Source organism: Lutra lutra, chromosome 16 (assembly GCF_902655055.1).
Source record: "Lutra lutra chromosome 16, mLutLut1.2, whole genome shotgun sequence".
Classification (NCBI taxonomy): domain Eukaryota; kingdom Metazoa; phylum Chordata; class Mammalia; order Carnivora; family Mustelidae; genus Lutra; species Lutra lutra.
The window spans coordinates 52,191,383-52,214,239 of record NC_062293.1 but is presented as its reverse complement, the minus strand read 5'-3'; the positions used below and the strand labels follow the sequence as shown (position 1 = coordinate 52,214,239).

Sequence of the window (22,857 nt, the reverse complement as noted above, 5' to 3'; positions counted from 1 at the left end):
CTGTTAGTTCCAAACTAAGCTAAACATGTTTGACTGGAGCTTACTGAACATCCACCAAGATAATACTGTGATAAATATACGGTAACCTCTGTACAAGGTGGGTTAAGTCAAAATTCTGGAAGGCCCTAGGAGAATCGGTGAAAAATCGGTGTTTACAAGGATTCTGCTCTCCAGGTCTGAGAAAAGCAAAGTTGGGGAACAGAACTTGGGAAATGCATAATGGAGCTGCCTATTCAAGACAGGGCCCTAATGTTAACAGAGATGGTTGCTTCTGGTGATTACCCATCAGACATGCTAGGGAATTAGTCAGGACATCCTCACGGATGGATACTCACCAACCACTTCACTCTGAAGGAGAAGAGTGCACTAAAGGCAAATATGACCCACAGCACCGGGCACGCGATGAGTCCTAACCAAAAGATTCTTGATTCGGCCTCGGAAACAGTCTTACTCTCTTGAGCGGACGCCTAAGAAAGAGCATGAACTTAATAACCAGTACTGTAGTATTTATCAGTAAAAAGTTTCATATTTTTCATGAAAATACCTAAGTCTAAAACCTGAATAAATTAATAAAGATGACCCAAGTCCCAAGTTAGGAACCCCTCCCCCACCCCCCAAGAACAGTTGGTATATCTACCACTATTTAATTTTAGGAACTGGCTTAAATATGCTTTAACTCAAGAATTTTTTTATTTTTAGGGCAGAACGGACAGTCTGACATGACACAAATCATGGGTAAAGGTAAAGGTTGTTTCTGACGGGCTTCTATTCAATTCTTCCTGTTCCTGTACTGTTTATTAATAAGGAAGCTTTGAATCACACTATAAGAGCTAAGCATCAAGGCAATCAAGGCTATAGCCATCCTGGAGACTAAAAGGTCATGTCAGGGCCCAGAGAAAGAAACAGAATTAGGGGATTTTGGATGATGCCAAAATGTCTTAGCAATACCCAGAAATTTTAAAGGGTGGTGAGTTGCTTCCATATAGATCTTATAATATAAACAAACATGGGCTTATCACTGAACACAAGACTGCCTTCTCAGAGGTGGAGCCTGTCAAGGCCCTTCCAAGCAGAAGGCAAACAACTTAATTAGTAGTGTTCTCCAAGAATTCTGTCCTCTGCCTCCCAGCCGATTCCACAGGGAAACTGAATGTTCGATACAGATAGGCAGGCTAACCCAAAACAGATCGGCTTCCCCAAGGCAGAGGCTTAAAGAACACTGTTCTGGTTGATTCAGATTTTCTCTGTCTACTTGTAATCCCTCTTTTTCTTTTCCCTGCCCACACGAGGAAGTGGACCGTGCTCTGGAGCAAGGACAGAAGGAGCTACTTTGGAAGCAGTTATCTGCTGACAGGGACAGATCCCTGGAGAGACCAGGCACAGCAACACAAAGACAGGGCCCTCAGAGGTCCTTTTATCAGCAGCACCTCTGATAAGCAGCTTAGCACACAGAAGAAACTCGGACCCAAAATCCTTTCTCAGGGGCTTCTTTCCTGTTCGGGCCTTACTTCCAGTCTCAACTAGACAGAAAAAAAATGCAGTTTTAGAAGGCCATCTGGTTTAGTGCCCACAGGCCAAGGGATCTGGGGTAGTACTTTTTTAATCCTGAATACTTCACCCATAAATACTCAAATGTAATCTGCACATAATTTATTGAATGAGATTTTGGAGGGGGGAAAAAAAGGGTAGTTTACCTTCCTGGACTCAAACACCCAGTGGCTTTTTCCATCTTCATCTATATGATTCCACCAACGCAGACCAACCATGAGTCTACCTGTGACATTCTGGTAAAGATTAATACAAACATACGCTTTTTAAAAGCATTGTTTAAAGAACTACCATAAGTCATATATTAGTGCAACATATCACTAACCAAAAAAATCTTCAGCTTTATCTCCCATAACATCCAGTTAACAAATACCACTACACACCAGGCCTGGACAAAAAATAAATAAATAAATAAAGATAATGCAACAGCATGACCAGTAGGGGTTGAAGTGACAGGGTAATAAGCATGTCACTAAACATCACCCTTCTTCTCATGAACTCTTGCCCTTTCTTCCAATTCCCTGTGTTCCTTTTTTTTTTTTTTTAAGATTTTATTTGGAGAGAGAGTGAAAGAGAGAATGAGTTGGGGGGCGTGGGAGGGGTGGGCAAAGGCAGAGGGAGAAGCAGGCTCCCCACTGAGCAAGGAGCCCAATACGGGACTCCATCCCAGGACCCTGGGATCATGACCTGAGCTGAAGGAAGAAGCTTCTCCAACTAAGCCACCTGGGCGACCTTAACGTGTTCCTAAGCCCCGTGCTCTTTAGCTACTGACACCTACTTGTTCCTATGTATCTTAAATGCAGCTACATATATTTTATAACTGGTTATCTCTAAAAATGGTTGCTCTGGGTACCTGGGTGGCTCAGTGGATTAAGCATCTGCCTTTGGCTTGGGTCACGATTCCAGCATCCTGGGATCAAGCCCATATTGGGCTCCCTGCTCAGTGGGGTGCCTGCTTCTCCCTCTGCCTCTGCTGCTCCCCTGCTTGGGCATTGTCAAATAAATAAATAAAATCTTAAAATTAAAAATGGTTACTCTGGACTGAATGGCTATATCCTCCCAAAATTCATACACTGAAACTCTAACCACCATCCCCCCACACACTGCCAACACCACATGGTGGCATTAGGTCAGGCCTTTGTGCAGTGATAGGATTAGATCAGGTCCATAGCATGGAGCCTTCTTGAATGGGACTGGTACCCTTCTAAGAGTCAGGAGAGTTTACTTCCTCTCTCTGCTCTGCCGTGTGAGGATAAAATGAAAAACTGGCAGTCTGGAACCCAGAGGAAGGCCCTCACCAGAAGCTGACCATCCTGGCACTCTGACCTGGCATTTCTGGCCTCTAGAACTTCAAAAATAAGTTCCTGGGGTGCCTGGATGGCTCAGTAGGTTAAGCATCTGCCTTCAGCTCAGGTCATGGTCTTCCTGCTCAGTGGGGAGTCTGCTTCTCCTTTGCCCTCTATGCTCTCTCTCTCTCTCTCTCACAAATAAATAAATCTTAAACAAAGAAAGAAAGAAAGAAAGAAAGAAAGAGAGAGAGAGAGAGGGAGGGAAGGAGGGAAGGGAAGTTCCTATCATTTATAAGCCACCAGACTATGGGAATGTTAGAACATAGCAGCCCAAACTAATACAATGGTCACAGGCACTAGCCCTCATTTAGTACCTCAAAGGTACCAAACCCCTTCCTCTTACTAACGTAACAAATTGCTCTGACAGCTCTCTCAAGGTCTATTTACTCAACTAATATTTATTGAGCACTTACTCTGTGCTGCTAATAAAATGGTGACTAACAGAAACCATCCCTGCCCTCACGGAGCTTCAAGCATTACGTGGAAGAGAGGCAGTCGAGCAACACAAAAACAAAAACGCACTGCCACCAGCTGCAGTAAGTGTGGTGAGAGAGAAGCGCGGGACACCTCAAGAGGCTAGCCGGGAAATCTGATCTAAACTGAAAATCAGAAAATGTCTCCCTGGGAGTCAACTTTGGGAACGAAATTTAAAGGATAAGCAGGAATCACTCACTAATGTGGATTTTTGGTTAGAGGTGTTCACTAACAGATCCAAGGGTTCTGTGAACTTGCGTGAGGAAAAAAAATGCTCTCTTTATTTTCACTAACTTTGGGCTGAAATTTAGTTTGTCTTTAAATTATGCTGAGCAGAGAGCCCGACGCGGGACTCGATCCCAGGACCCTGAGATCATGACCTGAGCCGAAGGCAGCGGCTTAACCCACTGAGCCACCCAGGCGCCCCTAGTTTGTCTTTAAATTATGAATGGAAACAATAAACCACAGTAGAATTAACAGCATGTGTGACTCAGACCAATAAAAACCACAGATATTTTTCACATGGTATTACACCTGGTGCAATTATCACAAAACAGTGCTTATGCTCATCACGGCTTGGGAAGCAATCAGATCGGCCTCTAGATCTTGTTATTTAATGTATTCATAAAGAAGCACATCACACAAAATCAGAAATTACTCTTTTTAATATTTTCATTATATCTCAATATAAGTGACTTTCTTTGTAATCGTATGTATTTTCTTTCAAGTATTTAAAAGCACTCATGGGGCACCTGGGTGGCTCAGTCATTAGCGTCTGGCTTTGGCTCAGGTCCTGATCCCAGGGTCCTGGGATCGAGCCCCGTGTCAGGCTCCTTGCTCAGCTGGAAGCCTGCTTCTCCTCCCATTCCCCCTTCTTGTGTTCCCTCTCTCGCTGTCTCTCTCTCTATGTCAAATAAATTAAAAAGAAGAAGGAGGAGGAGGAAGAAGGGGGGGAGGAGGAGGAAGGGGGGGAAGAGGAGAAAGTGGGGAAAGAGGAAGAAGGGAGGGAGAAGGGAATGTTTATAAATAAATAAATAAATAAATAAATAACTGCACTTGTAGCTTCATGAGACTGTGAAACCAATGGCACAAAAAAGGTTAGGAATCCTGGGGTTAAGGTGATCCGGGAGTGAGAACATTCCAGGACAAACAGTGGGCACAGAGCCCTAGGGAAGAAAGTAACATCTATGTATTTATGGGACTTAGTGACAGACTGGATAAGGAATAGGAAGAAGGGAACTCCTCCATCTCTCGTTTGCTCAGATTAAAAACCACTGATTTGAGGCCCCACAAAAAGGAACTCAGATGGAAGTGTGACATCTTGAGGCCAGAAGGAATAGTGAGATTTCCCACAGGTTGAATGTTCAAGACAACTCGCTAAGTGAAAACTGAGCAGACAGCTCTGCCCCGGTGAGGACAAACCTGGACTGGAGATCCAGGTCTGAGGGCCACACAGCTAATGGACAAGCAACTAAAATCAGAAGCACAGATGGTACTGATCAGGAAAGGAATACAGAAAAAAGGATAAAGAGGAGGCTTCAGACCAAAATTCATATTGTAGAAATGCTAATACTGCAAAGCTAAGGAAGAGGAGAGAGCCGGCGGTGAAGCCAGAGGGCAGCCAGGGGTCTATTTTACTGGCATTTTCGAACAACACCTCTTAGAATATTTTCAAACTCCTTTCCCATTTTCCCATTCTTTACTTTACTTTACTTTTACTTTACTTTTTTTTTACTTTTACTTTACTTTGATCATTGGATTATTTTCCAAATTTCTCTCTGGCTTACTGTTTTGTTTTTGAACCTTCTGGACCTCTGTCTAATAATAAAAGCCTTTAATCTACTGTTTTTCCTCCAAGTTCCATCTTAGACACATTCTGAAAGTTTCAATGTAGTTAATCATCACCACGAATGTATAAATAATCTGTATTTATAGTCTATTTCCTGTTTAAGCCAAGAGCTTTCAGCAGGTTGGCTTTTATTTGTAATTTAGATTTTGAAAAACTTGTTTTTTCATTAGTTTCTAGTTTTACTGCACTAGACTAGAAAATAGAGCTTTTCTGAGGAACTTATTTGGGTCCTCTTCACAGTGAAACTTAATCAACTTTTGTAAGTGCTCCACAAGAGTGAACAGGAAAGCAGTCTCCATATGTAAAAAGTTCCACAATATTGCTATTGTGCTGACCTGGTCATTTCATTCAGATCCTTTAGACCTTATTTATTTTTGTTGCTTTGCTCTGTTAGGTTCACAATAAAGTTTTTCCCACCTTCTCCTAGTGCCTCTAATAGTTTTTCCCCCACACATGGTCTGAAGAAATGTCATTCTGTGAATGGTCCTCAATGTGATTCATAAGATGACCTTCTTTGTTCCCTTAAGTATTATCTTACTTTCTATTTTGTCTGATAATATTACAATGCCAGGTTTCTTTCTGTTTCTATCGGGCTGATACTATCTTGTGTCCTTTTACTTTTTCTAATGCTGCCATTTTATTTCGATCTTTTAGTTGAGACTTATGATTTTTTTTTAAGACTTTATTTATTTATTTGTCAGAAAGAGAGCACAACCAGGGGGAGCAGCAGGCAGAGCAGGCAGAGGGAGAAGCAGACTCTCTGCTGAGCAAGGAGCCCAATGCAGGACTTGATCCCAGGACCCTGAGATCATGACCTGAGCCGAAGGCAGACGCTTAATTGACTGAGCCACCCAGACATCCCAGGACTTTTGATTTTTGACCCAATCTTCAAATTGTTATCTTTAAAAAGAGAGTTTAATCAAATTACATTTATTGTTATAACTAATTTGCTCCTACTTCCATCACCTTGTACTATGCCTTGTGATATTTAAACTTACTTTGTTTTCCTTCTCTTGCTATGTGAACCATGCTTTTGTTGCTATCCTCTCCAACACTGTGAGAGACACACTACTTATTTTAAATTTTACTAAGTTACTATTAAAGTTTTAAAACCATTTTTTAACCTCTTTTATACTATCAGAAAAGGAATAAAACAAAAGCCCCACAGAGGCTATAACATTTAAAACTGTTTTAGTATTTTTATCTTTGGGGCACCTGGGTGGCTCAGTCCTTAAGCGTCTGCTTTCAGCTCATGTCATGATCTTAGGGTCCTGGGATCAAGCCCCACCAGGGCTTCCTGCTCTGTGGGAGGCCTGCTTCTCCCTCTCCCACTCCCTCTGTTTGTTTCTGTCTCTTACTGTCTCTCTCTGTCAATAAATAAAATCTTTAAAAAGTACATATGTATTTTTATCTTTCATTTGTCTCTTTTATTAGTAAGTTAAAATAAAATAATAATAAAATTAAAAATAAATCTCCTTCTGCCAAGTGCACTGAGATTTATAATGATTATGATGTATCTCTGTTCTAACAAGGTTCTGAACTGGATCTACCCCTTTTACCAAATCCATTTAACAATCTCCCTATTCTTGACCTCTTCATTTTGCATCATATCTCAACAGCTTGGATATCTCTAAGTAATTCTGTCACAGATAAAAGAGTGACACTTTATAAGCCCTTTTTTAGGAAGGAAGGAAGGATAAGTTTATTAGAAAATATATTTTGAGGGGGCACCTGGGTGGCTCAGTGGGTTAAGCCTCTGCCTTCCGCTCAGGTCGTGATCCCGGGGTCCTGGGATCAAGCCCCGCATTGGGCTCTCTGCTCAGCAGGGAGCCTGCTTCCTCCTCTCTCTCTCTCCCTGCCTCTCTGCCTACTGTGATCTCTGTCAAATAAATAAATAAAATCTTTAAAAAAAAAAAAAAAAAGAAAAGAAAATATATTTTGGGGCCACGTGTTTTAAAACCCTATGCCCAGAAGGATTTAATTACTTTATTATAAGAACTGGGAAATGACCAGGAAGAACCAACCAAAGGCCCTGTTCTATTTGGCTAAACAGAAATTACATGAACAACAAAAAGACACATTCCTCAAAACAAAATTGTGACCAGGATACAGTAAACACTACAGAGCATAAAGCAACAAAAGAAATTCAAAGAAATACAAGCCAAAGACAGTACAAAAGAAAAGCCGAAATAAAAAAAAATCTTTATAATCTTCATTCCCCGTCTTTTGCAGCCTGTGGAAGCTGGCCACCACTAAGCCAGCCACTCCTGGTGTCTGAAAGCGTCAGGAGGTCTAAAATGGCAGGGCTGGTGGCTGCGAATGGATCTGTAACATCCTCTTGGTCTCTGAATCAATACACATGTCTCTGAAATCCCAAAATTAGCTTTGGCCTTTGTTGTTGTTGTTATATTTGACTTTTTCCCCCACCACTTTACTATGAAAATTTCCAAAAACACAGAAAAGTCAAATTTTACAGTGACCACCCACATACCTACCACTAGAGTCTACGTTTAATATTTTACTAGTTACTTTAACACATGTCCACCTATCGACGTACCTGTGTATCCATCCATCTTCCTACCTATCACTGTATTTGAGTTTAAAGCTGTTTCTTGGGGCGCCTGGGTGGCTCAGTGGGTTAAAGCCTCTGCCTTTGGCTCAGGTCATGATCCCAGGGTCTTGGGATCGAGCCCCACGTCGGGCTCTCTGCTCAGCAAGAAGCCTGCTTCCCCCCTCTCTCTGCCTGCCTCTCTGCCTACTTGTGATCTCTGTCTGTCAAATAAATAAATAAAATTTTAAAAAATAAATAAAGAAAGAAAGAAAGAAAGAAAGCTGTTTCTTACTACCTCTTATCCCCTCCAACAGGGTTTCTCAACCTCAGCGCTATGGATATTTGGGGCCAGATAATTCTTTGTTGAAGGGACTGTCCTGTGCATCTTAACATGGTTAGCAGCATCCCTGGCCTCTACCCACGAGATGTCAACAAAGCACCTCCCCCAACCCCAGCTGTGATGATCAAAAATGTCTTCAGACATGGACAAACGTCCTCTGGGGGATAAAATTGGTCCTGGCTGAGAAACACCTCCCTAAAACACACAGCAGCCTTTGCAAAGGGTGCGCATTCCTTAAGAATCTGTGCGTGATCTATCCTGGGCCCTTACCCAGAAATCACACACAGTACACCTACAGGTGTGGTCTGAATGAGGAGCAGTATACAGGCTTTGCGGCTGCTAGTCACATTTTGTCTGTTTAATTTTAAAGCTGACGTAGTCTGACATAAGGCACAGACAAGTCACCAGTATAATAACCCACATGTGATCTGATGATATTAACACAAAATGAGGGCCGAGGTGGACAACGAAAAGATACATTAACACAAATCCAAATTGCTAAGGGTCATTTTTTTTTCACAGTTCATGCATCATTCAATCTTATCGTATCAAACACAATGTTAAAATAAAAACAATCGAACCTACCTTGACTGCCCAAAAGTCACATGACAACAACAAGATAATTGTCACCATACAGGCAATAAAGCTGCTGCTGAACAATTCACAGAGAAGATAGACTACAATTGCACTGACGCGAAAGAATAAATGGAAAAATGATGCCACTGGGTGTCTGAAAACCAAAACATAACAAAAGAAATGCAATTACATTTCACCACAGGTACTGCAGACGGAGATGAACAACGTTTCAGCCATAACATAACCATGCAGAGTTTTGTCAAAACAAAAGAGAGGAGTGGAGGAAGAAGCAAATCGCCTACTTTTCTGTGTTTATAAGTTCCCTTTTTGACTAGGCTCTGCTGTCACACAAAATACACTAAGGAACCAGGACTTTAACATCTCACTGAATATAAACTTTCACAAAACATATAATGAGAAACTTTGCCAAGCTTGGAAAATTAAGGAAACTATACTCTTGGGATTAAATCCTATTTTCACATAAAAAACTAATTCGGGAGTGCCTGGCTGGCTCAGTCAGAAGAGCATGTGATTCTTGATCCGGGTCCTGGATCAAGGAGGCAGGAAAAGAAGAGATGTCCATGGGTCCCCTTGAATTACAAGGTCACGAGTTCAAGCCCCTTATTAGGCGCAGAGATTACTTAAAAAATAAAAATAAAAGAATTCCTGGGCCCTCAGAAATCACTTCAGGCTTTAAGGCAAACTAACTATAGGTAGACTTGTTTTTACTTTTTAACAGCTTTATTGAGGTATAATCCACATACCAGACGATCATATATTTAAAGTATATACACCAGTGTTTTTTTTGGTATATTCACAGAACAGTACAATCATCACCACAATCACATTTAGGACTTCTTCATTACCCCCAAAGGCAACTGTATACCCACTGGCAGTCCCTCTTCATCCACCTCGAACCCCACCCCTCTCCAGCCATCAGCCATCACTCATGTCCCGCTGTCTCTACAGATTTGCCTATTGTGGACATTTCACATAGATGAAATCATACAATATGTGGTCTTTTGTGCCTGGCATCTCTCACTCAGCATGCTTTCAAAGGTCAGGTGGAATTGTAGTAAGTGAATTTCTTTAGAGGGAACTAAATTTGGAATAGAAATATGTCTGGCTTGACACGTTCATGTTATTTTATAGATAAAAGACGTGATTCTGAAATTCGCACAATAAATCAAAACAGAACAGGTCTACTGAAACTAAAGAAATGGTGCATTTCTATTTCTATGGTGCAGCTTGAAGTACAAACACCAGTGTTCACAAAAATGGATTCACAGATGTGAAAACTCGGCACTGAGTACAATTCCATAGGCCAGTTATTCTCAAAGAAAATCTGAAATGTCCTCTTTGTCTCAGACCAAAGCTCAAACTAGCCATGTCCACTACTCACAAGTATGTAACCACCACTCTGCCCTGAATCCCATCGGCCGGCTCCCGCCTACACACAGAACAGCACCGGGTACTCACACACTCTTACGTCTTCCTACCTGATCTTGGATTTTTTTGGTCTGTTAGTTGTCTCCTCTTCCGCATCAAACAGGGAAACATCCTCGGTGTCATCATTACTGTCCTAGCAGGAAAATTGAATATCCATGAAGCAAGATGAAATTCGGTACTGGCGTGCCTCCTACACACAAGGCAGCGCGCTAGTCCAAATGGTGGACAAAAGTAAAACACGGTCACAGATATTGGAGGATTGACAAGCTAGGGAAAGGGCACCCCGGGATCATCTGGCAACTAGCCATTGCTCCCCAGCTGCTGAGCCCCATGAGAAACCCCTGGGGTATCAATGATGCTCCTGCAAACTTCCCCCGTGCACTCTTGGCTGCTCTCTCACCAGTCGCAGAGAAAGCAGAGACCATTGGGGACACACCTGATGCTTTTGGCTCCTTCACGAAATCACCTGCCTGCACCCTTGTTTCCCTGAACTCTTCTCACCGTTTGTATCTCACTCTATCCATGGTGAAAGCAACTGTTGGGCTTGGAATCTCTTCTTTTCCTGCCTCCTCGGGGGATTTCCTCCATCAATTTCCCCTTCACTTACACTTTCTTGTATCTGCAGGTCTTTCTACTGCATCTTTCCAATTGGCAAATGAACTTTTTCAGAGGTCATTTATTGCTTAAAAAAGATGTTTTAAAAACCCTGATCCTGATGTCCACAATAGCCATAATATGGGAAGAGCCCAGATGTCCATCAACTGAAGAATGGCTAAAGATGTGGGGTGTGTACGTATGTGTACACACACACACACACAATATTACTCAGCCATCAAAAAGAATGAAATCTTGCCATTTGCAACAGTGTGTACTGAGCTAAAAGGTATTGTGCTAAGCGAAATAAGTCAGAGGAAGACAATTATCATATGATCTCGCTCATATGTGGAATTTAAGAAATAAAACAGATGAACACAGGAACGGAAAAAAAAATAAGTCAAAAAACAGAGAGGAAGAGTGCCTGGGTGGCTCAGTCAGTTAAGCAAGCATCTGCCTTTGGCTCAGGTCATGATCCCAGGGTCCTGGGACTGAGTCCCACATAGCTCTCCCTGCCTAGGAGGGAGTTTGCATCTACCTCTGCCTATGCCCCTCCACACTGCACATGCGCGTGCACTCTTTCTCTCTGTCAAATAAATAAATAAATAGAATGTTGAAAGAAGAGAGAGAAGCAAACCATAAAAGACTCTTTAACTACAGGAAACAAACTGAGGATTGCTGAAGGGGAGGTGGATGGAGGGATGGGGTAAGTGGGTGATGGGCATTAAGGAGGGCACGTGATGTGATGAGCACTGGTGTGACATGCAACTGATGAACCACTGAATTCTACCTCTGAAACTAGTAATAGTGTATATGTTAATTAAATTGAATTTAAATTTAAAAAAAAAAAAAAAAAAAACCCTGATCCTGAACCTCCCCTTCCATCTTTCACTCTCCTCCCACGGCATTCCTCCCTTTCATACCCTTAGACTGGAAGGGTGGCTCACACCTCAACTCACTGTTTCAGCCTCAACCACAACAAACCTTCCTTGACACCTGGCCTAGGGCCAGCCACCCACCACTCACCTGCCCTTACCTCATCCCTGCCCAACTCCGGCCCCTCATGTACCCACAGAGCCATTCTCCTAACAGGAAGGTCACACCATGTCATTCCCCTCTGCAAATGTTTTCAACAGCTCTCCTACATGTATCAGGTAAAACTTAACTCCTCCATGTACAGTACAAGGCATGTCATGATCTTCTGACTCTCCCTCCCACCAGGCAGTGCCACAACACCGCTATGACATGTTCTCTGAAAATACCATGGCTTCCCCATCTGTCTGCCTCTCATGTGTGTTCCCTGCCCAGAAAGCTCTTCCCTTCTCCATCCCCTACATAGTTCACCATCAGGCAACACCAGATCTAGCTTTCAAATTTCAGCTAAAATACTGAAAGAGCTGAGACACTGTCCCTGCAACCCCCAGGCCTCCCGCTTCCCATGTTCCCTGAGCACCAGGACAAATGTCCACTTGCACAACTATGTCAGGGTATCTTCAGGTCTCCAAGGACTACCTCCATCTAGACTCCAAACCACTGGAGAGCAAGGAGTGTCACTGCATTGTAGTAGTGTCCAGCAGAGCACGCGGCCAGGCAGTACAATATTTATCGAAGGCATGAGCAAATGCACCAAGGAAGCAACTGCAGGCTGTGATCGGAGTCGGGAGAAATACAAGTGCAAATGGGAGCACAGGGAAGGAAGAGAATAGTTTCTACTCCAGGGTTCTGGAGGAGAGCGTCTGTGCTGGGTGTGGACAGAGCAAGGAGGCCTCCTGCGCAGTCCAGTCCCTTGACTAGGTAGATTTTTTTTTTAAGACTTTATTTATTTATTTGACAGAGAGAGATCACAAGTAGGCAGAGAGGCAGGCAGAGAGAGAGAGAGGAAGAAGCAGGCTCCCCACTGAGCAGAGAGCCCCATGCGGGGCCCGATCCCAGGACCCTGAGATCATGACCTGAGCTGAAGGCTGCGGCTTAACCCACTGAGCCACCCAGGTGCCCCGACTAGGTAGATTTTTAAAGGCAGAGAGCAGAAACACACAGGTATGTGCAGGGAATGGCCAAGGAGCCCAGAGACGCAGTGTGTGAGCTAAAGGTGTGTGATGTCTGACACATCTAAAGATGCAGATGTGTGAGCTAAAGCTTTAAAAGGAAAATGGGGGCGCCTGGGTGGCTCAGTGGGTTAAAGCCTCTGCCTTCAGCTCAGATCATGATCCCACGGTCCTGGGATCAAGCCCTGCATCAGGCTCTCCGCTCAGCGGGGAGCCTGCTTCCTCCTCTCTGCCTGCCTCTCTGCCTACTTGTGATCTCTGTCAATTAAATTTTTTTTTAAAGATTTTATTTATTTATTTGACAGAGAGAAATCACAAGTAAGCAGAAAGGCAGACAGAGAGAGAGGAGGAAGCAGGCTCCCTGCTGAGCAGAAACCCCCATATGGGGCTCGAACCCAGGACCCGGGATCATGACCTGAGCCGAAGGCAGCGGCTTAACCCACTGAGCCACCCAGGTGCCCCTGTCAATTAAATTTAAAAAAAAAAAAATCTTAAAAAAAAAAAAAGGAAAATGGACTCAGAGATCTGAGATCAGTGGTTCTCAACTTTAGTTTACAGGCTGGAATTGCCTGGGGTGCTTTCAAAAAGAAAAAAAAAAGAAAAAAAAAGAAATCCTGATGCCTGGGTCCCCTTGAATTACAAGATTCAGATGTAACTGGTCTGGAGTGTGGTCTATGTATCTGGATTTTTTTTTAAGCCCCCAGATGATAATAATCTGCAGACAAGACTGAGATCCACTCTATGATCCAAGAGACTAAAAAACTGAGACTTCTGCCCTTGATCCCAACAGTCCAATCTATACCCAGCAGCCAGGGTGACCATTACCACCTAGATCATATCATCCTCCTACTGAAAACCCAGAGAACTCTGACTGAAAAACTGACTCCCTATCAGGATCCATCATGATCTGGTCCTGCCCACCTAGAGGACCTTATCTCGGGCTGTTTACTCTGCCTTCCGGAACTGTGATGGACTGAATAATGCTTCCTCTCCCTCCTGCCAAAGACATCCTGGTTCTAACGACTGGCATTTGTAAATATGTAAATTTTTTTACTTAGCAAAAAGTAAATTCTTTACTTAGCAAAAAAAATTTACTTAGCAAAAAGATTTTTTGCATATGCGATCAAATTAAGGATCTTGAAAGGGGAAGAACATCCTATTCTGGTGGGCCCAATTACATCATTACATTGGTCTTTATATAGGAACACAAGAGGGTCAGAGAGGGCACTGAGATCGTGAAAAGGAGAAGTCAGAGAGAAATAGATTTGAAGATGCTGTGCTGCTGACTTTGAAGCTTGAGAAGACCATAAGCCAAGGAATGCAGATGGCTTCTAGAAGCTGGAGAAGGCAAAGACGAATCTAAGATTCTCCCCTAAAGCCTCCAGAAGAAACACAGCCCAGCTAATACCTTGATGTTAGTTAGCCCTTATGACTCATTTTGGACTTGTGACCCAAACTGTGACATGATAAATTTGTATGAAGCCACTAAATTTATGGTAATCTATAGCAACAGGAAATCTATACATTAACTAAGCCCCTGCCAGACTAGTCTCCTTTTTAGTTTCTTAAACATGCCAAACTTGCACCCCACTGGGTCCTTTTACATTTGTTCTATCTAGAACACTCTTTCCTCTCATCCTGTTCTTTGAAAGACTGGCTTATTCTCATTAAATACAGAGTGCCAGGCAAGGTTTTAAGTGGTACAGCCTGAATAAAAAAGACAAATAGCTCTGCACTTTTGGAGATGCATTTACTAAGATGGGGAAGGCTGTGGGCACAACATCAGGTTGAAATCAGGAGTTTGATTTTGGACATTTAAGCTAAAGATGCTGGTTTAAGGACTTTTTTTTTTTTTTTTAACTGAAAAGGGAAACCGTTAGTGTGTTCTGCGCGTAAGACCATCACATTCCAATTTAGGTGTTAAAAGGAAAATTCTGGCTACTGTATGGAAAATCTGGGAGGGAGAGGGAAAGATATAGGCACAAAGCTCTAAGGCTGGTTTGGGAGGCTAATCCAATAATGGAGCCAAGAAGTTATGGTTTGGTCTAGGGTGGACACAGCGGGGCTGGTGAAACACATCCAAATTCAAGTAGAAATGAGGGGCGCCTGGGTGGCTCAGTCGGTTAAGCATCTGCCTTTGGTTCAGGTCACCATCCCAGCATCCGGGGATCGAGCCCCGCACTGGGCTCCCTGCCCCGTGGGGAGTCTGCCTCTCCCCCTGCTCATGCTTGTGTGTGCGCTCTCTCTCTCAAATAAATAAATAAATAAAATCTTTTAAAAATGAAAGTAGAGGGGCGCCTGGGTGGCTCAGCGGGTTAAAGCCTCTGCCTTCGGCTCAGGTCATGATCCCAGGGTCCTGGGATCAAGCCCCGCATTGGGCTCTCTGCTCTGCGAGGAGCCTGCTTCCCTCTCTCTCTGCCTGCCTCTCTGCCTACTTGTGATCTCTGTCTGTCAAAAAAATAAATAAAATCTTTAAAAAAAATAAAAATAAAAAAATTAAAGTAGAAATGACAGGATTTGCTGACGGGCTGAATGTGCGGTAAGAGAAAAGGAGTTAAGGAAGATTCCAAAGTTTTTGTCCTGGACGGCTAAAAATGAAGGCACCAAGACAGACTCTGAGCACACCAATATCTAGAGATCAAAAAGATGAGAAGGAATAAGCACTGGGGTTGAAAAGGAAGTGCTCAGGAGTAGGAGCTGAACCAGGAGGTGGTGTCCTGGAAGCCAAGTGAAGAAAGTGTTTCCAGGAAGAAGATGAGATCAACTGTGTGAAATGCTGCTCACAAGTAGGATGAAAATCACAGAGACCACTGTCTTTCTAGCGGGTCATCAGTGATCACATTAAGAGCAGTTTCAAGATGGCAGAGGGAAGTAGGAGAAAACCAGACTAGACTGGACACAAGAGAGAACACAAGTAAGAGACAAGTATAAATAAATCTTAAGGAACCAAAAATGGGGGGAGAGTTGAAAGGGTACGTAGAATGAAGTTTTTCTTTTTTAAGACAAGACATTAAAGCACATTTACATGTTAAATTAAACAAGCTTTTTTTTTTTTTAAAGATTTTATTTATTTATTTGACACACAGAGAGAGAAATCACAAGTAGGCAGAGAGGCAGGCAGAAAGAGAGGGGGAAGCAGGCTCTCCACTGAGCAGAGAGCCCAATGTGGGACTCAATCCCAGGACCCTGAGATCATGACCTGAGCCGAAGACAGAGGCTTAACCCACTGAGTCACCCAGGCACCTTTTTTTTTTTTTTTAAAGTAGGCTCCACCCAGCAGAGCCCAACTCACCACCCTGAGATCAAGACCTGAGCTGAGATCAAAGGTCAGACGCTTAAGCAACTGAGCCACCCAGGTGCCCCTTAAGCTTTTAAAAATGGAAACAAACAAACAAAAAAACAAACAAACAAACAAAAAACAAAAAAAAAAAAAAAAAAAACACCTGATGCAGAAGAGCAAGGGGAAAATTGCTGGAGTACTGCCTTCCAGCGGACCAGAGGGCATGAAAACAGTGCACAAGTAGAGGGCATGGCCTAAGGGTGGAGCACAGACAGGAAAAAGAAGGCAGAGTCTATGGGAGATCATGAGCACAGATGCAGGTGGCAGATGGTGTGAAACTCTCTTCTGATGGCTTCCACTTTTCCGGTGACATGAGAATTAGAGGACAACGGGGAAAATGTGGAAGGTCTGAAGAATGAGAAATCTCAGTAGCGGCCCAGGAGGGTGGGAGGATGAGGAGCTTATGGGACTGTGGTGATGACTGCCTGGCACCATTAAGAGACCGCCCATGTGAGGTTCACGGTCACACACTTAAAGTGGGAACAGTCAGTACGGTTGCGTGGTTTTCTCCAGGCTCCTTCCGCCTGGGTGCAGGTTCTGAAAGCCGAATCTAACCATCATTGGATCTTCTCCACTCCAGCGACCTCCTCAGTGGTCTTTCCTGATCATCAATTCTAAAGGTGTCCTACTTCTCAAATTCTTGCTATGACATCACTTTGTCGTTGCTACCTTTACCTAACTCCGCACCCCAACGCATCCACAAACCCACAACCCCCGGCACCATAAACCTGTCTGTATCGTTCACAACCCTATCCCAAGGCCCAGAACAGGGAGTGCCTGGGCCACAGCACTCCCTCAGTAACAAAAAAAATACCTATATCCTTGAGGGAAAGTGCACTATAAACAGTAAAAAGGTTTTAACACGGGAAGGGATTATTACATTTGTCGTACTCATCGCTGGTCGTCAACCTGTAAACTGTAATTAATTCTAAGGGGACAGCCGTGATCCCCGAAGTGATAAGCAATCACCACTAGTGTCACTTTGGCAACGGACACTTGAATGCTAGGCCCTGGCGGGGTCTCCTACTCCCACAGGATCGCGGTGCACCCCTCAGAGTCCCCGACCGGCTGGGGAAAGCCAGACCGCCAGCAACTTCACTTTCCGCAGCACAGCGCCCGAGCGACTCAGCGCCCCGCGTCGGCTGGCACTGCGCTCTGCACACACCCGTGCACACCCTGCACACCTGCGCCGTCCCTCCGACGCGCAGCCGTCCATCCTCCTCCTCCTCCTCCACAAGAGATCTCGGGGCCGCAGGCGGCGCTCCCCAGACAGCCGCCAGCGGCCCTCCGCCCACGCGCGCTCCCCCCTGTCCCCGGGCTCCGGCGGCTAGTGGGGCCGCGGGTACAACAGCCCTGGGCCGCCAGACTCGTGCCCCTCGGACCCCGCGGGCCCGGCGCCCAGCCACACCCACCCGCACAGAGCGCCCGCAGACCCTCACCTGCTGCAACATGACGGCCCTGCGCCAGCCCCACTTCCGGGAGCCACGTCAGCGTCGCAGCTGACGCGACCTAGTCGCCACAGGAGGGGAGGAGCAAAGCACAAGCCCAGCCCACTCCCACTTCCGCTTCCAGGTGCTTCGCGGAGCGGGGAGAGGGGGAGTAACGGGGGGTGCGGTACGAGCTCGGGGCGGAGCGCGAGGAAGGCTGGCGTCCCGCCGGCGTGGCGAGCTCGGGACGGAGCGGGAGGGCGGCCGGCTGCCCCGGAACGGAGCGAGCATGTGGGCGGGGTTTCTGGGGCGGGACGAACTCAGAGGGAGGAGCGAACTCGGGGACGAGGCTCGCGCGAGGGTGGTGGGCGGCCCGGGGGCGGGGCGACGTGTGGGCGGAGCGACGCGTGAGCGGGGCGTCCGGGGCGGGGCGGGTGGCCCAGGGGCGGGGCTAGCGGGAGCCTGGGCTAGTGAGTTTAGTGGGCGGGGAAGCGCGGACTGTGCAGGGGCGGGGTCTGGTCCAAGCTGGAACCGAAGACAGGCTCGCTTCTAACAGCATCAGCAACGCTCCCCCACTCTCGGTCAACTTCAGGGTGAAAGCTTTGTGGTTTGGCACGTGGGGATGTGGTTGCCCGCATTGGTATCCCGAGAGCGAGGGGTGTGGAGGACGGGCCTTATTACAATACAGTTGCATTTTGTTTGAATGTTTTACACTGTGTGTACATGTATTATTTTATGTGTACCTTAAATTATAGAAGCAACTGAAAAAGATAAAGGTGCTCTTGCGAAGAGGTGGAAGGGCATTAAGAAGAAACCAGGCAGAGGACTGTATACAATGGAGAGTTTTGTTGTTGTTTTTTAAGATTTTATTTATTTATTTGACCAACAGAGATCACAAGTAGGCAGAGAGGCAGGCAGAGAGAGATGGAGAGGGAAGCAGGCTCCCTGCTCAGCAGAGAACCCCATGCAGGGCTTGATCCCAGGACCCTGAGATCATGACCTGAGCCAAAGGCAGAGGCTTTAACCCGCTGAACCACCCAGGCGCCCCACAATGGAGAGTTTTATCGTGGGAGGAATACAGGCCAGGAAACAGGAATAGAGGTTGAGAGCATGGGTTTGAGTCCCCGCTTTTCCAGGTACCCAGCTAACCTCAATGTACGTCTTCACTCAGTTGTAAAGTGGGGTTGATAATGGTATCTGAACAGGTTCACTGTGCTTAGTAAATAGTGAATGTAATTCTTACTACTGTTTTAAGTTTAATCGCTGGAGATGTCATTTTGCTCCGTGAAGGACCTGACATTCAGGGACCTCATATCCTCCTTGAAACTGTGATTATAACAATGTGACTGTAGCGATATCCTGTCTGCCTGGCCCACATCAGAGGGCTGTTGGGAGACTCATGGAATAATGTGTGTTAGCACATTTCCTTCATTGAGGGGATCCTTTCCATAGAAATCACAATTTTTACATGGCTGTTTACTAGTGCTGCATTAACTCTTTTTTTAGGATTTTATTTATTTATTTGAGAGAGAGTGAGTGAATGGGAGGGAGACGGAGAGAGACTCTGAAGCCAACCCCACACTGAGCCCAGAGCCAACCTGGGCTCCTTCTGATCTTCCTGGGTTTAATTAATTTGCTAGAGGGGTTCACAGAACTCAGGGAAATTTACATGTACCAGTTTATTAAAAGATTTAGATGAACAACCAGATAGAGACACACAGAGCCAGGTCTGGGAGGGTCCATGGAGTTGGGGTACCTCACCCAGTACATGGATGTGTTCACTAACCTGGAAGCTCTCTGAATCCCATGCTATTGAGTTTTTATAGAAGCTTCATCACGTAGGCATGAGGGATCATTAACTCTATTTCCAGCCCCCCTCTCTCCTCTTTGGAGGATTGGGGGGGTTGGGGGGGGCTTAAATATCCAAGCTTCTAATCCTGGCTTAGTCCTTCTGATGACCATTCCCCCATGCAGGAGCCATCCAGGAGCCCACTCTGAGTCCCCTCATTAAAACAAAAGATGCTCCTAGTGTTTCTATCAGTTAGAAATTTATTAGGGTTTCAGAAACTCTATCCCAGGAACTAGGGGCAGAGACCAATATATATTTTCTATTATCCTACACTATCCGATGGTCATGCTCAGCCACCGAGGTCATGCTCAGCCACCAAGAAACTTGGATAGGGCTTGAACTCTCCAATAGGCTATAGCTCCCATAGTGTGTGGCACCCTTTTCAATTACCTGCCTGGTCCCTGACACCATCCTTGGAAGGTCTGGGTGAAAACATCAACACACTTGATATTAGTGTTCCTCTTTGAAGAAAAGATGAGTATGGTCAATTCTGTTTCATAGAAGTTAGCTCTGAGAAGGAAAAGAACACAAAATGTTCTCAAATGCAATAGGTCAACCTCAGGGCTTCTCCTTTTAGATTCTTAATTGAAGGGGCACCTTAATTGAAGGGTGACTCAGTTGTTAAGCGACTACCTTCAGCTCAGGTCATGATCCCAGGATTCTAGGATGGCACCCCACATCAGGCTCCATGCTTGGCGGGATGCCTGCTTCTTCCTCTCCTACTCCCCCCTGCTTGTATTCCCTTCTCTCACTGTGTCTCTGTCAAATAAATAAATAACATCTTTTTTAAAAAAATAGATTCTTAAGTCATTGAGTTTCATCAGGCTTCTGTGCAAAAATACCAGGGAATTCCAGTGCATTCTTATGATACAATCCCATCAGTTCATTTGCTACCAGAATGATGGCACTAAATTGGTGGTGATGAGTGGTATCTAATTTCCAAAGGTCACTTTCCCATCACCCACCTGAAGCTGGATTTTCATAAGTTTCATTAAATGGTTTCCAGTGGGACTACAGATGTCATTCTCTCCCGGCAACACCCCCCTCCCTGCCTCTGTTTTCTTGATTTGATCTTATCAATCTTTTGGCTTATAGGAAGATGATTAAGACCTCCCACACTGCCAAGGGACAATCCAAAATAAACAAACAAGCAAAACAAAAAGGACAAACACCAACATCCACTTGGGTTCTCTGTTTATTCTAAGATGTTCATTTCCCAAGGCTGGTTCAGATAAATACGTTTTGCCCAAGTTCAGGGGCTGCTGTCTTCCCTTGCTTCATGAAATGATCGATCGGCAGGCCTTTGATCTTCCTGATCCAGGCAGCTCTGCTAGCTTTTTCTGGACTGACCATGTCTCTGGGCTTTCTGGCCTGGAACTCCTTCATTTTGGCCTCCCTATACTCCTTCTCCTCCTTTACGGTCAACAACATGAACTCGGTGTTCATTCTAAAGGGATCAAGGGTCGTGTAGAAACGAGGTCGATCTTTCTTGAGGGACTTGGTTCTCAGGCCCACGGAGGGAGCCAGCATGCGGTTCGGTTTAATGACCTGCAGGCTGGTTAAAGGGCTACAGCTACGCACTGTCCCGCTGATGGGGCCGGTCGCTTGGTCTTCTCCCTTAAGGCCACCAGCAAATCTGGGGTAGACGATCACAGGCTGGGGTATGGTGGACTGGACTCGGGGACTGTGCAAAGAGTTCTTCAGGTTGGGCTGCAGTTTCTGGATCTCCAGGGGAATACTGGTTTGCTTCACGTCGATGGGTGGGTTGCTATGTCTCAACCTATTAACTTCCTGTTGGACCGATATTCCTTTGAAATTCAGAACCTTCCTTGGGTGTGAAATTGAAGGTCCCCAGGCATCAATGACTTGGGTTTGGGGCCTCCGGGGATAGGCAAACTCCCCTGACTTATGGGCCTGCTGCAGGGCATTCACTGTGAGAAGGAACTGGTCCGGGGACATGGGGATTTGCCAGCGCTTTTTCTTTGAGCGCCTGATGAAGTCTCCAGGTGGAACTTTCTCCTCGTCCTCTGGGTTTTCAAAAACGAAAAGAAAACAAAAGCAAGTCAGAGTGTGCCATGAAAACTGGTAAGTAGTTATGCATGAAAGTTAAACCCATTCTTTTTTTTTTTAAGATTTTATTTATTTATTTTTCTTTAAAAAAAAAAAAAAAAAGAAAGAAAGTCGAGTTCGAGGGAACACACCTCAACATAATAAAGGCCATATATGACAAACCCACAGCTAACATTATACTCAATGGTCACACACACACAAAGGAATATTAGACAGCCATAAAAAGGATGAGATCATGACATTTGAAACAACACAGTAGACCTGGAAGGTATTATGCTAAGTGCAATAAGTCAGACCAAGAAAGACAAATACATCATTTCACTCATAAGTGGAATCTTTAAAAAATGAATAAACAAATTTAAAAAATCGACCTATAAATACAGAGCACAAACAGATGGTTGCCAGAAGGAAGGTGGTGGGGGCTGAGCAAAATGGGTAAAGGGAAGTGGGAGACACAGGCTTCCAGTAAGGAAATGAATAAATCATGGGAATAAAAGGCATAGCATAAGGAATGCAGTCAATGAGACTATAATAGGGATATATATGGGGACAGATGGCAGCTAGACTTGTAAACACACTATAATGTATAAACTTGTCAAATCATTATGTTGTGTAACCTGTGTGTCAACAGTACTCAAATTTTTTAAAAAGGAATTGTGATGACTCATTGTTCATTAAGGTATCTTTTTTTGTATAATAATATATTGTGAATCTCTTTCCAAGTCACCGTGTGTGGGTCCTCGTGATACAATTTTTAGCTTTTAGATAATATTCCACAGTATGAAATTTTCCATATTGACTTAGTCATTGCCCACTGGTGGACATTTCGTTAGTGATCAACTTTAAAAAAAAAGGTAAATACCGGGTGCCTGGGTGGCTCAGTGGGTTAAGCTGCTGCCTTCGGCTCAGGTCATGATCCCAGAGTCCTGGGATCGAGTCCCGCATCCGGCTCGCTGCTCAGCGGGAAGCCTGCTTCCCTTCCTCTCTCTCTGCCTGCCTCTCTGCCTACTTGTGATCTCTGTCAAATAAATAAATAAAATCTAAAAAAAAAAAAAGGTAAATACCATTTTTACTTATCATATAAGCAAGCACAAAATGATTGGATAACACGTATTTGGGCATGGGTAGAGTAGGAGCTCTCAAGCATTGTTGGTGGGACTATAAATAGAGCTATCATTTTTAAAGGGTGACTATGATAATATCTTTCTAAACTTTTTAAATTTTTATTTGTTTATTTTTTAAGTAACCCCCTCAAGGTGGGGCTTGAACTCATGACCCTGAGATCAAGACCTGAGCTGAGATCAGTAGTCAGATGCTTAACCAACTGAGCCACCCAGGCATCCATCTATTTTTTTTTTAACCCAAAGAAAATTTATCAGTTATGCTAGTGTCCTCC

General features: G+C 44.6%; 2 protein-coding genes across 2 annotated transcripts in view; both read right to left on the bottom strand.

Annotated features, from left to right (window-relative positions):
- Positions 1-17,776, bottom strand: part of TVP23C (trans-golgi network vesicle protein 23 homolog C) — a 28,283-nt gene extending 10,507 nt beyond the window's left edge. Inside the window, exons 1-5 of the mRNA XM_047708408.1 lie at positions 17,555-17,776; positions 10,187-10,269; positions 8,697-8,841; positions 1,695-1,784; positions 336-467 (exon numbers count right to left, since the gene is read on the bottom strand). Of these exons, the coding sequence (XP_047564364.1) occupies positions 336-467; positions 1,695-1,784; positions 8,697-8,841; positions 10,187-10,269; positions 17,555-17,566 (462 nt within the window). The 5' untranslated portion in view covers positions 17,567-17,776. The remainder of the gene's footprint in view (positions 1-335; positions 468-1,694; positions 1,785-8,696; positions 8,842-10,186; positions 10,270-17,554) is intronic.
- A 2,792-nt stretch (positions 17,777-20,568) lies between these two features.
- LOC125086714 (F-box/WD repeat-containing protein 10-like) overlaps positions 20,569-22,857 on the bottom strand; it is a 68,621-nt gene continuing 66,332 nt past the window's right edge. The window contains 1 exon segment of the mRNA XM_047706045.1: positions 20,569-21,418. Coding sequence (XP_047562001.1) covers positions 20,619-21,418 — 800 coding nt within the window. The 3' untranslated portion in view covers positions 20,569-20,618.